General features: G+C 35.2%; 1 protein-coding gene across 1 annotated transcript; it reads right to left on the bottom strand.

Moving 5' to 3' along the window:
• Window positions 1-2,992: 2,992 nt before the first annotated feature.
• On the bottom strand, window positions 2,993-13,178 carry LOC132719675 (methylthioribulose-1-phosphate dehydratase-like). Its single transcript, XM_060703485.1, has 8 exons — window positions 13,046-13,178; window positions 10,070-10,164; window positions 9,327-9,375; window positions 7,257-7,377; window positions 6,330-6,452; window positions 4,979-5,052; window positions 4,160-4,266; window positions 2,993-3,247 (listed from the first exon to the last, which is right to left on the bottom strand). The coding sequence occupies exons 1-8, from the start codon at window positions 13,076-13,078 to the stop codon at window positions 3,145-3,147; spliced, it is 705 nt and encodes a 234-aa protein (XP_060559468.1). The 5' UTR covers window positions 13,079-13,178; the 3' UTR covers window positions 2,993-3,144.
• Window positions 13,179-13,773: the final 595 nt, after the last annotated feature.

The raw sequence follows: 13,773 nt of genomic DNA, 5'->3' as shown, positions 1-13,773 counted from the left end.
TACCAAACTGTGCTATTTGTTAAAGATTGATGACGTATTTTGTGGTATTATTCGAGAACAAAATAAAACAGATTCTGATATGGTGAACAATTGAGCCGCGCCATGACAAAACCAACATAATGCGTTTGCGACCAGAATGGATCCAGACCAGCCTGCGCAACCGCGCAGTCTGATCAGGATCCCTGCTGTTGTTCGCTTACAAACCCTATTAGAAGTAGAGAAACTGATAGCGAACAGCATAGATCCTGATCTGACTGCGCGGATGCGCAGGTTGGTCTGGATCCATGCTGGTCGCAAACGCATTATGTTGGTTTTGTCATGGCGTGGCTCAACTTTCTTTGTTTTGTTTTCTGATTTTGTTTTTAATAAATTAAAAAGGGGCAGTTTGATATTTTAATATACAGTAAGGAACATTATGCATTAAAATTCAAGATTTAAAATCCAATGCAACTAAAAGTTGCTAATTGATATGAGTTTATTTTGCTGATGAGAGATCACAGTGATTTTCGACTTTTGGCACATTTTGTATTGAAATCACTTACGATTCCTTTTCCCGACAATTCTCATATAAAGTGAACTTTTAAAATCTATATCTTTATATCCCGAACAAATCCCTTTTTCGTTATTTTCTCACCCGTTCAGTCTAACTTCTGTTAATTTCTCATCCCGCACTATCCCCATGTCATGAGTCAGAACTGTTCACTGTTCAGTGGAGATGTGTAAGCGACCGGATAACTCACATCGGTATAGCCGCGGAACGGTTTTCTGGGGACCTGGGTCCGAGTCCTGGTCAGATCTTCAAGGATTGAGAATAAAACATATCAAATGGAAAGTACAGGGCGACCTTTTCCGGTCTTCACACGGCACATACAACGCTGATGCTACAAAAATGATGGACTTGAAAACCGTAAAGAACGCGCAAAATGGCAAAATTAAAAATGTTAACATTACCCATCCTACATCCATGGAGAATTTTTAATGAAACTTCAGAGAAATGTTAACCACTGTGAGAAGCCGGATCCCGTGCATGAACCAGGCCTCTGGATCAAAGTCACACTTAGAGGTCACTAAAGATGATTATTACCCCTCACTTTTTTCGTAATGCTAATTTCCCACAGGCCTCTTGGAGTTATTTTTACTGTTAATGCAAGTGTACCACGTGACTAAGAATTTTGTACTGTTACATACTTTTTTTAACAGTATTTTTTAACAGTATAAAATGAAATAAAATGGCCGCCATTTTTTTCTCTCGATTCATTCTTATTTTCGACGTTAAACCCCGATAGGACATCAATTTCTTCTCTGGAGTAACTATGACACTCATAAAATTTAGTTGTTCGCACCCTGGTGTGCTTTTCGCGTATAAAATATCTTTTTGTTGAATAGTTAAAAAGTGAACATCCGTTTTCAACGGAAGTAAGTGCAATGTAAATAATTATGTGTCAAACTGGAACATGCAGACGATTTAAGCATGCAACAAAGGATTATTTAACAATTTTAATTATTGAAACGTTACAGATACGGTGGACAGACATAGGATATCATCGTTATTTTGCCAAAAACTATGCTAAGAATATTCTGGAAACTGTTTCAGTTGACAATTTCAGATTATCACAGTATTTTTGTTCGGGGTAATAAAATAAATAACACATGGGTTTGTGAGTAACAGTAAAAATATCATCCTTCGTAAAAATACTGTTACCCTCGGCTACGCCTCGGGTAACAGTATTTTCCTCGGGCTGATATTTTTACTGTTACCCACAAACCCATGTGTTATTTATATATTGTCAAGGTCACTAAAGATGATAAAATATAGAGATTTTGTCCAGAGCATATCTCCTACACATATGGAGGGATTCTAATGAAACTTCATACAAATGTTCACCACTATGAGAAGCCGTGTCGCGCGCATGAATCAGGCCTCTAGGTCAAAGGTCAAGGTCACACTAAGAGGTCATAGAAAAACGCTTGTCCGGAGCAAAACTTATACATGCATAGAGGTATTTCAATATAACTTGGCACAATTGTTCACTTTTGTGAGGCGATGTGTCGCGTGCAAAATTTAGGTCCCTGCTGCCAATGTCAAGGTCACACATAGGGGTCAAAGTTTAGATAAAAATCACTAGAGATGATATATCCAGATATTTTCCGGATATTGCCCAGAGCATATCTCCTATATGCTTATCTATAATGCCCACATCTCTGTCAAAGGCTTCTGTGAGGGGCGTATATTGCGATAATGTTGCCCTTGTCCAGTTTTAATTTGCATTGTTTGAGCATGCAACGTTACATTTTGCGTAAGAAAGTCTCATCTTCTTCGTGAACTGTTGACTCTGCACAACCTTACATGTAAACATTATCTTAACTGGGAATTGACCTTAAATAATAATTTTCAATACCATTGGGTTACTTAAAGCCTAAACGGACAGACAATATTGATTGTTAAGTGAAATTCTGAAATAGGGTCTTGCATGAGCTAGTGGCAAAGGTCGTTATATCGCTAATTCTGTACTACTTGCCACTCGAGGTGACGGATTCGAGTCCCGCCAGCGTCTTTGTGATCTTGCATGTCATGAAATAGTCTTGCTAGCTTACCGAAGGTCAGTGGTTATACTAAAGTGACCGTTTTTGCTCCAAAAAATGCGCGGAGGGGCACTTGGGGTCATACTCCACATTTAAAAAGCTTGAAATATTAAAATTGCATTTTAACAGGTAACTATCTTGGTTGGTCTGATCGACCACCTTCAACTGTTCAACTGTTAGTAATCGCTTCTTATGTCATTGGCAATGTCTAGTAATTCATAACAGTTTCTGTAGTTCTTCAAAACCTTTTCAAAAACACTTAAAGGAAAGAACATATTCAAACCTTAAACCTTCTCTTATCTTTTAGTTATGAAATACACATTCAAAATACACGAATGTGTATGTACACAAATTCAAATGTAACAAAGTAAAACGGAACATATATGTTAAAGAAACAAGAAGAAAAACGAAAAATAACTGTATTTATTGTGGTAACATAAAAGATGAACTAGACATGCCTGTAATAACAAGAACAATGAAAGACAAAATAATAATATTTCTCAAAAACAAAGCAATGTTCCTTGATTACAGACATTTTTTCCCTCCAAATAACTGTCAAAGCTATGTGTATGCCCCTTCCGGGGCCACTGGAATCTTCTCGGGGTCAAGGCCGAATTGCTTCATCTGCATAGCAACGTTAAACAGGTAGTCAAAACTTTCTGCCCTGGAAATTCATTAACAAAAATCCAATAACCATGAAGATATATGGAAAAAATATGTGCTAAAAAGCTTTTTGCAAGTAATTTGCTTTATTGTAAAAAAACAATTAGCGTCACTTCCAATATGTGTTACGTGTTATCTTCAAATGTCAGAGGTAAAATACCGGGCACAGGTCAACTCCAAATAAACTATTACTTTCAATAACAAAAATGAGCAACGAATGATGATTTACTCATAGGCATTGATAGCGATCCACTACCCGTTGTGTAACCGACTACCCGCCGTGATTTAAAAATTTTTTTTTTAACATACACACTTATCAAATCAATGAAAACGTCCTCAAAAATAGATACTTAAACTAGAGTAGATATATCTATTTTTTAAATAAAACGTTTTGTCGGTACTCCTTTTTATATCTATTTTTTTTAAAGACGTTTTGTCGGTAGATTTTTTTGTTGATTTGATGTTATAAATAAAAGTAAAAAAAATCACGGCTGATAATCGTTCATAACGGGTAGTCGATTAAAAAAAACTTTTTTCGGCAGCAATTTCCTATACATTTACTGATAATTTTATACTTATATTTTATTCATCTTTACATAACTAATTTATTTCGATTTCTTATTTGACATACATTGCCAGTTCAGTGACAGTAAACATTATGTCTTCATATTTCAGCCGCGTCACGACAAAACCAACGTAATGCATTTGCAACCAGCATGGATCCAGACCAGCCTGCGCATCCACGCAGTCTGATCAGGATCAATGCTGTTTGCTATCAGTTTCGAGTTGGTAAGCGAACAGCATGGATCCTGATCAGACTACGCGGATGCGCAGGCTGGTCTGGATCCATGCTGGTCACAAACCCATTATGTTGGTTTTGTCATGGCGCGGCTTATTTTAACAAGTAACCTACATGCATTTGGCTTTTTGCCAAGATGGCCCCCAAACATACATCCCGTGTCGTCTGATCAATATTGCACTCGTTTCCGGATAATCCAACATGGCCGCCGTCATTGACTCCTGAATAAAAACGAAAAAAGGAATATTCTTTGTTAACCATATAAAATATTATGTTAAAAGTTAAAATTTTCTTATTGTGTTTTTCCTATACTAGCCTAGGTATACATGTATGTAAAATGACTTCGCAGATCTCCGGATCAGTAAAAGGGACTTCTTACCAATTAAGAAAAAAGAGTACTTAAAACAAGACAAACATTTTAATACTAACATAACTTAAAACGCAAAAATTGTAATACATAGAGGTGTATGTAAGCTGGCAAAGTTTGGCTTTCCGACTCTTTTCTTCATACTTTCCGTAAGCATTGCAAATGCAATGTTTGCGAGGTGGTCCGAATGTTGAGAAGATAGTTAAAATAATTCTCTTTTTTATTTTTACTTTCAATCAAGTTCAAATGACATCAATATAGTTATGACATAAATCGAAGGCTTAATTTTACAGCATTGAATTTGAACTGACGCAAGTAAAAGCGTAAGGTCGACTTGCAGGGCCACTTTCTGCATCTAAAAAGTTTGGGAAAAGCGGTGACAATATTTTGCTACTTTTCAGCCTTTTCCATCACACATGGGTAAATTCAACGACGTCTTCCGAAACATTCTTTTTTGGCTCCTTGCTATTCATAAGAGTCTGAATGCCTCGAAATATGATGGATACATTAATATTTTAAATCAACCAAGAATTCACGAGTGTTTTTTCTTCTTCCTAAATACGTACGGCTATTTCGTCCTCCGTCGATTTGTTTTCAATAATTGGCACTATTAAGGTTTCGTGGTAGTCAAAATGCTTGTCTGAAATACAAGTAGATATAATTGTGAAAAATATAGCTTGCCTTTAGCTTAAATAAACCAACTAGTTATGTTTAGATTGAAACTGACCCATGATGATCTAATGGGAAATGTTGTGCTATTCATGCTTTATTTTCCAAAATCTTTTCTTACATTATAAAACAACATAATACTGCTAGTCATCGATCACTCGCACAGTCATGAGACGCACACATGCACGAACACAAGTCTTCATTACATTTTGTTCAATAAAGAACGGACAGGTAACGCCATTATAAAACACTCGGCCGTAAATCGCTAGTGTTGCAACACTTTTAAAATTGAGGATGAATACCATTTCATGTTTTTATGCTGTAGCTTGTATAATTATAACACTTTAAAGCTACATCTCTCAAAACAAGTTTTGTATATAAGTTTCTTACAAACAACAAAATAATAATAATAATAATAATATTTTTTTTATAAAAAATACAACAACAACAACAACAACAACAAAAAACATACAAATATATGAACCTAGATGCAAGATATGTTAACTACTTGCTACTACAGAAGAATAAAAACGCCTAGTTATTCAGTTAAATATGCCAAATATAACTTTATATTTTGAGAATCTCAATCACCATCTTCAAAATATACATGTATCTTCTATTCTGTTAATTTAAAGGTTTGGTTTTCCTTGTCTTATTAACAACCTGATCGCAGATCAGTAAGGACACTCCATAATATATTTTCCTGTGAACATTGGCTTCAGACTGTTAGATGCGTTCGGATGTTTCAAATATGTAAAAACGGTAAAAAAAACCCATATACGAGTCCATAGAAACAACCTGATATACGTTCCTTTAATAAATTTTCAAAAATAAAACTTGTTTTCTGAAATTTGACTCAGAAACTAGAGTTTTTGCATTGTTACATTGACCTACAAGTGAGTAAATGGAAGTAGTGTCAAACACGGGGTGAAAGCTAAACATTATAAGTAAGAACAAAGTTACTGATGGAGTTTCTTGGATCGGTTTCGCTATCTTGATTTTTTTTAATGTAACCGTTTTTCTGTGCACTTACTTACAATCAATATAAATTTCATCTTCGAGTATTTAAAAAAATCTCTAGTTGTCATATTAAAAATGGGAGAGAAAATTTGACTTTTTTTCTGGCATGAGCCTATATACACCGATTCTCCATTAATATAACAAGGTAAGGCTAATCGCAAAGTAAAACAAGGGTATGAATAAATGAATGAATGAATGAATGAATTGAATGAATGAATGTATGAATACCGGAGTTTCCTTTCTTAATGCACTGTATCATTTTCTGATGCGTAATCCGGAACTCTGTCCCTGACCATAACATTGACACCATCACAGCGGCCGTATTATGTAAATGGTACACTGCATGACATCCTGAAAGGTTTAACACCACCAAATTTATATCAATGATACTTTTACGTTTAAAGAGACAAACATTAATTTACTCAACAGGGCACGCACTACAGTACTGCATATTTAGGAGATCGAAGGTTTAAACCCCAGTTGAGTATTACAAAATATAGTGGAAGCCATCTTTCGTTACACGGTCGGGGCAGCCGTTTACGGTGATTGTATTTTGGCACCATAACAAAACATCGCAGTTTGATGGAGTCTTAAGTGCAGTCCACGGCTCTTCCCCGGGTGAGGAACTTGATTACAAGTGCATTTGGTTAACGTTTTTTGATGTAATGCCTGTACAAGAGTTTGTGTTGGACATTATTTCAATGAGTCTGTATTACAGTAAAATATTTTATACAGTTTAGCAACTTGCTCGTTGCTACAAGTACACAAGCCAAAAAATGAACATGGCTTAGAAGTTAAGGTATGTGCCATTCAACCCAGAGATCATGGGTCCGAACCCCCACTCGAGACACGGTCATGTTCCTCCTCTGAGTAATTATTAGTTAAAGGGTAGCAGGCATTAGCATATTTACCTATTTCATAAAAAGATGGTTCCCGGCAACAAACTATCTCCATTAAAATGATCCGAATACAGTGCAACCTCTGTAAAGCGGTCCCCTCTTTTCAACAACTAAATTTAACCTCTCTAGAGCAACTCCCCTTGGCAACAACCATTGTTTGCCATTCAACATGTGTTGCTTTGCAAATGTCGTGTTATGGGCATTGATATAATAAACTTTTTACACACAAAATTATAATAATATTTTAAATATTCACCTTCATTTAATCTATATACCACAGATATTAGCGGTGTACATGTACTCTTTTTCAACTTCTTTTCAGTTGGTGGACGATCTATATCAGTGCCATCACTGGATTGAACAAATAAATCTTCACCCTGTCGTAAAAAAACACTGTAAGTCCAGATATCACAGAAAAACACCAACTGCCTCTCCTAACAAACTCCCTGTGAAAACCGGACATTGAATTTCGTCATAATAAGATCTCATAGTTAACGAACTTTTCTATATTTATGTCAGTAAATATTTTCTCAATGCGATTGGATTAATACTTAACTGCTTTCGGACCGACCATTTGCCACTCTCAAGTTCAACCTGCGCGAATTTTCTTGATTAATATCATAATTATGCCCCCACTTCAAAGAAGAGGGGGTATATTGCTTTGCACTTGTCGGTCCGTTGGTCCGTCGGTCCGTAGACCAAATGGTTTCCGAGTGATAACTAAAGAACGCTTAGGCCTAGGAACTTCAAACTTGGTATGGTGATTTGTCATGACCAGCAGATGACCCCTATTGATTTTGGGGTCAAGGGGTCAAAGGTCAAGGTCACATAGACCTTGTAGGTAAAAACGATTTCCGCTCAATAACTAAACAACGCTTAGGCCTAGGAACTTCAAACTTGATATGGTGATTGGTCATGACCAGCAGATGACCCCTATTGATTTTGGGGTCAAGGGGTCAAAGGTCAAGGTCACATTGACCTTGTAGGTAAAAATGGTTTCCGATCAATAACTAAAGAACGCTTAGGCCTAGGAACTTCAAACTTGGTATGGTGATTGGTCATGACCAGCAGATGACACCTATTGATTTTGGGGTCAAGGGGTCAAAGGTCAAGGTCACATTGACCTTGTAGGAAAAAATGGTTTCCGATCAATAACTTAAGAACACTTAGGCCTAGGAACCTCAAACTTGGTATGGTGATTGGTCATGACCAGCAGATGACCCCTATTGATTTTGGCGTCAAGGGGTCAAAGGGTCAAGGTCACATTGACCTTGTAGGTAAAAAGGGTTTCCAATCAATTACTAAAGAACGCTTAGGCCAAGGAACTTCAAACTTGGTATGATGATTGGTCATGACCAGCAGATGACACCTATTGATTTTTGGATCAAGGGTCAAAGGTCATGGTCACGTTGACCTTGTAGGTAAAAACGGTTTCTGATCAATAACTAAAGAATGCTTAGGCCTAGGAACTTTAAACTTGGTATGATGATTGGTCATGACCAGTAGGTGACCCCTATTAATTTTGGGGTCAAGGGGTCAATGTCATATTGACCTTGTACTTAATGACGGTTTGTGACCAATAACTCAACAAGTTAAGTTGCCTTGGTTGATATTTTTATATTAAACTAAAAAAGCTTTTGGTATACACATTTGAAGGTCTTATGTAATATAACAACTTGGCTGTCATTAATGAGGCCTACATGATTCATAAAATTTATGCATATATTATTTGTAAGATTTGTAATAACTTAAATTGCTGCACACAACCTATGGGGTCACAATAATTATTACCTTGTGACTAGTCATGACCTGTAGATACTAGATAACCCTTATTAATTGTTTGTTCACTGGGTCAGAAGTCATGCATAATAACCTGATCATATGACTAATTGGCTGCCGATAGGGGGCATACATGTTTTACAAACATATCTTGTTTTTTTAATGTTGATAGTTTTTTTTCCAAAGTAATATTTCCAAAGTAATAAATCATGCCCAATGCTTTCAGCGTTTATGAACAGTAAAGATTTATTCACAACATGTGTTAGAGCTGTGGTGTGTGGGTGACAAGTCTCAAACGTCTAGGTGAAAATGACCATGTGCAAGTGCCAAAAATTAAAATGGAGGGCGCAAACCTTAGCATGATGCAAGAGTGGTATATTATTTGCTACTTATAGTTCATTGCCGCTTATCCACACAACAAAATAAGCAAAACGCACGATTAATGGCGGATAAAGGCAGATTGCGAACACTGCTCAGGTGAGCTAAAAATGTGAGTGAGTTATCGCGTTAACTTAGCAGAATCGGATTATTACATACACGTACGTACCTGAACTAGCTCTTTCTGAATACCAGATGGCGTTATGTAGATTTTATCACTGAAATATATGATAAAAAGAAGCCTGTTACCACGGCAACGAAAAACCACCAGTTTATATTAAATAAAGCTTTTTCCTGTTTACTAATATGGATACATATTCCTGCACTCCCTTTTCCATTATATAGAAGTTCAAATACTGGTGAAATTCGGAAATAAAACGATGGGATTGGGAAATACAGGTCGCTAATTGTCTTTCAATATGGAATTTGAATTTTTATTATCGTTTGCATAATTATACTGTGCTAGAAAAGACATAATATATACACATATATCTTGTTCGGTCTATTGTATTTTTTCATATTTTACTCATCAAAGTAAACTATTTGGACTATCACGGTTTTCTTTCATTATTTAAATGATCACCACAATTATGTCTACTGCGTTACTAACGCAGTAAGGACTGTTTTTGCATATGTTGACCACATTTTGGTAATTTTCTTGGATTGTAAGTGCCGATTGCAATATGTAAATTACTTTATTTGTCTACCTCACAATATTTTACTTTTAAATACATTTCCAAAATGTTTATGAAAATTATCTGAAGGCTTGCTGCTTTAAAACAATACGAAAGTGTGCTTACTGTAAATGATAACTACCACGTGACTTCAATGACCATGCAATATTTAAGTATATTCAAAGTCAGGTTATTTTTGTTTACTTCTTTACAACTAATTACCCAACTACTGACTCACCCAGTTCGAACACTTAAGGCGCCACCAGTTCCGTACATCCATCCAAGACTATAGAATTTCCTGCACAGGTCAGGCAATATCGTGCGGGGATGGTCCTAAAATGTAGAAAAAAAAATCAATATTACCTGCGTTTCTCGACCTGATTTTTCCCAAAGTTTTTCGTTTATTGCCTTTATGTTTATTGAATCGAATTCGCTTTCTAAACATTTGGAGAGGGACAATGTAGAAAACGTATATTCAATAGGGCAGGACTAACTTTGCACTTCTCATGGCTCATGCACTGAACACTTCTCACATCGTGAACTTCAATCACTGATTTTTTACTATCACCATAAATATAACTTTTCACTCTAGTAACAAACCTCAGAAAGCATTGTTCACAGTCAACATAATATCAATTTCTGTATGAACACATAAATAACAATATTCACTGAGCACTAAAAATACAAATGCTGATCACAAGTCACAATACAAGAAGAACTCACTAAACTCTAGTTTCAACATGAACATTACATAATTTCATTCACAACATGAACATTACCCACTGAACACTTCTCAACATGAATGTAACTCAGTGAACACATCTCAAAACATGAACATAACATTATGAACACTTCTCAAAACATCAAAATATCTTAACACTACTCGCATCATGAACATGATTAAATGAACAGTTCTCACAGCATGAACATTTCTCACAACATGAAACTACTCATAACATGAACGCTACTTACAACATGAACTCTTCTCGCGACATGCATACTACTCACAGCATGAACACTACGCACAACATAAACACTACTCACAGCATGAACACTACTCACAACATGAACACTTCTCACAGCATGAACTCAGCTCACAGCATGAACACTACGCACAACATGAAAACTACTCACAGCATGAACACTACTCACAACATGAACACTTCTCACATCATGAACTCAGCTCACAGCATGAACACTACGCACAACATGAAAACTACTCACAGCATGAACACTACTCACAACATGAACACTTCTCACATCATGAACTCAGCTAACAGCATGAACACTACGCACAACATGAAAACTACTCACAGCATGAACACTTCTCATATCATGAGCACTTCTCACAACATGAACATTACTCACAACATGAACACCTCTCACAATATGAACATTTCTGACAACATGAAAACTACTCACACCATGAACAATTCTCACAACATGAATACTACTCACAACATGAACACTACTCAAAACATGAACACTATTCACATCATGAACACTTCTCACAGCGTGAACACTACTCACAACATGAACACTACTGACAACATGAACACTACTCACAGCATGATCACTACTCACAACATGAACACTACTCACAACATGAACACTACTCACAACATGAAACTACTCACAACATGAACACTATTCACAACATGAACGCTACTCAAAACATGAACACTACTCACAGCATGAACTCTTCTCACATCATGAACACTACTCAAAACATGAACACTATTCACATCATGCTAGTACACTACTCACATCATGAACACTACTCACAACACGAACACTATTCACATCATGAACACTTCTCACAACATGAACACTACTCACAACATGATCACTACTCACAGTATGAACACTGTTCACATCAAGCATACTACTCACAGCATGATCACTACCTACAAAATGAACACTACTCACAGCATGAACACTTCTCACAACATGAACATTTCTCACAGCATGAACACTACTCACAACATTCACACTACTCACAGCATGAAGACTGCTCACAACAAGAACACTACTCACAACAAGAACTCTTAAAATGAAGCATAAAATTGATCTAGAAGTACTGCGTCGATGGACAAAGGATTTATGTGAAAATGTGGTAGATGAATATTTTTGTAAAACAGCATTTTTTTAGGGTAGGTGTTTTATGCTTTCTAGCGAACGTTTTAATCTTGTGTATATGATATCGTAGATGTTTAAAAATATCATTTATTTTTTATTGCAAACAATGTCTATTGTTTTATTGATACAAAATATATACATGTGTGTGCGCATATACACATGGTATATGATCGATAATTATATGTGCTGAGATTGACAAATATACAATTTATTTAGAGCTCCGCACGCAGTATCTGTGAACTAGACAGCAAGAAAAAGTGCATAATGTGCATACACGTGATTCCTTAATTAGGGCCAACATAAGTACAGTACAGCTAGTATATCGATCATCTACCAGTTTTCCTTTTGACTCCAAATCAAAATCACATGGACAAGGCCTGCGTAAAAATTTATAAATTTGTAAACAAAAATGATCACGATTATTCTTTGAACACAGTAGCCAGTCTTTCATAACTTGTAATTTAGTTATAATAATAAAACATACAGTATCCATTAAAATTTGTTTTTTTTTATCAAATTGTAATTAACATTACGTGATTCAAAGGTTACGCGTTGATAAAAATTAATGGTCCTTATTGGCTTCCGTACTAGACTTAGAGTGAATGAACAATCAAGGTTATATTTTGAAGGCCGTGTATTGATCAATTATACTTTAACAACAAATAAGATAGCACAAGACTGAGTTAAACATTCCAGGTCGGTATAAAAATCAGGACAAAACATTCAGTACAGCTAACTGGGAAAACCCCGTGTTGAAAATATTCTATTTATAGATCTACAACAATAACATTTATAGATCTACAACAATAACAATCGATTTGTGTATTTTTGTATTCAATCGAAAATGTTAAGAGAAAATTGGAATCTGGGTAATATTTCGACATCATATAACTTAAATTTAACCCCTAAAGAAAGCGACTGCATGCTGCATTTATAATAATTATAATATATATATTGCAGCCATATTAATATTTTGTAAGTCTAAGTACTGTAATATGAAGAGGCCTACTGCAAAGTTTGGAACAGTGAATTAAATGAAACTAACATGTATGCATTAGAATATATATTTTCTTACCTCTGGGTATTTATTTTCCATTTTCCAGTGCATACAACGTATATAAACACTGATAAAGCTCAAGTATTCTCATAAATATTTACAACGAAACTATGGTAAGTCAAGGACGCCTAAAGTATTCGTAATACAAGGGAGACAACTAGGACTCAAAAATCAGGACAGTCATTAAAAACAATATCAATTGATAATCGCACAACGCAGCTATTTCATTGGTTCATTATTTAGAATTTTCGGTCAAGGTTTAAAATAATTCAGTTAGACTGATAAATAGGATATCTAGTTATTTGCAAAGTCACGACTTGTATTATCTTTGTGAGTATATAGGAGCTGCTTATCTCTATTGTCTATGTCTCTGGTTTTATGTACTATTTTAAAACTGAGTTTTTACGTTTACTACTCTTTTTTTTTATTAAAATTGTAAAATAAATTTTAAGAATTCAAATGTCATATTGACCGACGATTATAAGTCAAAATTTAACTGGAAAAAGTCAGTAAATTATGGTTAATCTTTCAATATATAATATTGTTTATAATTCTTAAACCATGTACATGTACATTTGTATTTTTCTTTATCATTTTTTAAATTATCAATCAATTGAATAATTCATAAAATCTAATTTGTAACTTTGAATAATTCCTCTACATTTTTACTTAACACGAATAACAAATTAAATAAAATGTTTCAAAGTTGATAGTGTCATATTAATACCATAAAAATGTACCCTTTT

The sequence above is a fragment of the Ruditapes philippinarum genome, unplaced genomic scaffold (assembly GCF_026571515.1).
Source record: "Ruditapes philippinarum isolate M1 unplaced genomic scaffold, ASM2657151v2 ctg1987_1_1_1_1, whole genome shotgun sequence".
Classification (NCBI taxonomy): domain Eukaryota; kingdom Metazoa; phylum Mollusca; class Bivalvia; order Venerida; family Veneridae; genus Ruditapes; species Ruditapes philippinarum.
The sequence above is the reverse complement of the archived record's forward strand: the minus strand, read 5'-3'. Positions and strand labels throughout refer to the sequence as shown.

Excerpts from the sequence above, each read along its gene's own strand:
- LOC132719675 (XM_060703485.1), bottom strand. The coding sequence starts at position 13,078 with ATGCACTGGAAAATGGAAAATAAATACCCAGAG. Across the intron at positions 9,376-10,069 it reads GCCTTAAGTGTTCGAACTGG|TGATAAAATCTACATAACGC; the intron begins GTGAGTCAGTAG and ends CATATATTTCAG. Across the intron at positions 3,248-4,159 it reads TGGCAAAAAGCCAAATGCAT|GGCAGAAAGTTTTGACTACC; the intron begins GTAGGTTACTTG and ends ATGAATTTCCAG.